The sequence below is a fragment of the Rutidosis leptorrhynchoides genome, chromosome 4, assembly GCF_046630445.1.
Source record: "Rutidosis leptorrhynchoides isolate AG116_Rl617_1_P2 chromosome 4, CSIRO_AGI_Rlap_v1, whole genome shotgun sequence".
In the NCBI taxonomy this organism is placed as follows: domain Eukaryota; kingdom Viridiplantae; phylum Streptophyta; class Magnoliopsida; order Asterales; family Asteraceae; genus Rutidosis; species Rutidosis leptorrhynchoides.
In genome coordinates, this window is record NC_092336.1 from 134660046 (window position 1) to 134661673 (window position 1628).

At 39.0% G+C, this 1628-nt stretch overlaps 1 protein-coding gene across 1 annotated transcript; it reads right to left on the reverse strand.

The window, feature by feature from the left end:
* Positions 1–281: 281 nt before the first annotated feature.
* Positions 282–1049, reverse strand: LOC139841020 (uncharacterized). The gene is made up of 2 exons (XM_071831255.1): positions 904–1049; positions 282–822 (listed from the first exon to the last, which is right to left on the reverse strand). The coding sequence occupies exons 1-2, from the start codon at positions 1047–1049 to the stop codon at positions 282–284; spliced, it is 687 nt and encodes a 228-aa protein (XP_071687356.1).
* Between the last annotated feature and the right edge of the window lie 579 nt (positions 1050–1628).

Here is a 1628-nt window from a genome sequence, read left to right on the forward strand (position 1 = left end):
ATGAGCGGTTGTTTCTTGCGTGTTGAAGTGCTCTCTTGTGTAGTGAAATGTATAATCCATACACGATTTGACTGGCATCATACGTACATGACGCAAAACATTGTTTAATGACTCGGCTATGTTTGTGGTTAAGTTACCCCAACGCAAACGTAAGATGTCTCTATACAAGGTCCACTTATGAAGATCAGCGTCTTCTAAATATTTTCAAGCCGCCTCACTTAATGTTCTAATTTCATGCACTGCAAGTTTGTATCTATTACTTTCCATCATGGAACCGCCCTCTAACACAACTTCTTCAACTCGGTGTTTCTGTTAAACTTTGTCATCAAGTTACTACGAATGTGGCACAAACAATAACGATGATGCCAGCCATATTGCTGGTTAGCCATCTCATTAAGTATACGTACATGACGATCAGATATAACACACAAATCTCTGTTACTGACATTAACATGTGTTTGGACCATTTCCAAAAACCAAGCCCAACTTTCGTTCGATTCAGTATCAACTACTGCAAATGCAACGGGCAGAACTTGCCTGTTAGCATTTTTGGCTACCCCTGTAAGCATCTTGCCAATGTAGTTACCCTTCAAATGAGTCTCATCAATACAAAGTATAGGAATACATTGTTGGTACGCCATAATAGCAGGGCCAAATGCCCATAATACATATTTGAATGTGAGGACACCATATTCTACTTGAGGGCCAAACACCCATCGAACAATTGTATCCGGATTGGTGTGAACCAATTCATCGACATATGTGGGAAATTCTGCCAAGTTGCTTTGCCAAGTTCCACACAAACGTTCTATTGCAATACGCCTAGAATTTCAAGCCTTTGCGTAAGAGATATCCACTTTCCAAACTTTTTTTACGTGAGTTTGGATGTGTTTAACCTCATACGCAATATCTTGACTAATATAAGATATAATATCAGTAGCAATTATACTGGAGGTTAAGCAATGATTGTTGTTACTTTGCACGCTTCCATAACAAATGTGTCCCTCAATCCATTTTGAAATTTTCCACACATTATCCTTATGTTTCATTGTAGCAGCTACCATCCAAGGACATCGTCTATTTTGGTTTGGACTATTGTAATGAGGACTGTTTGTGTAACAAATTGCTTTATTATATTTTGGCCTGCTATCTTCAACAAATATTTCTCTCAGTCGATCGATATTCTAATTCCTAGCAGCGGATACAAGTTCTTCTTTATTTCTAAAAACCATTCGTTTTCTAATTACACCGTTGTCGTTATAACAATCCCATCCTAGCCCGTCATCCTCATCGAACGCAGGTCGACCAGAATCTTTTTCAACATTAAGAAACCCGAAATGATGGTTCATGGTAGGTTGGATCGGCCTCTCGATCACGTTTTGATCATCTTCATATATATCACCTTCAACACTATAATTCTCTACCGAATCATCACTCGTTGTTGACGCACCATCGTCGGAATTTACTTCTTCATTTTGTTCTTCAGTCACCTCTTCATCTTCATCTTCATCTACAAACACACCTCCTGATTGAGATGTGGATGCACCACCGGCCCCGGTTTGTGTAACTTGAGAAGACTGAATTAAACTTTGTAACTGATCAACAAAACCGGATCCTTGTGTCAAAAA

Excerpts from the sequence above, each read along its gene's own strand:
- LOC139841020 (XM_071831255.1), bottom strand. The coding sequence starts at position 1,049 with ATGAAACATAAGGATAATGTGTGGAAAATTTCAAAATGGATTGAGGGA. Across the intron at positions 823-903 it reads TATATTAGTCAAGATATTGC|GCGTATTGCAATAGAACGTT; the intron begins GTATGAGGTTAA and ends TTGAAATTCTAG.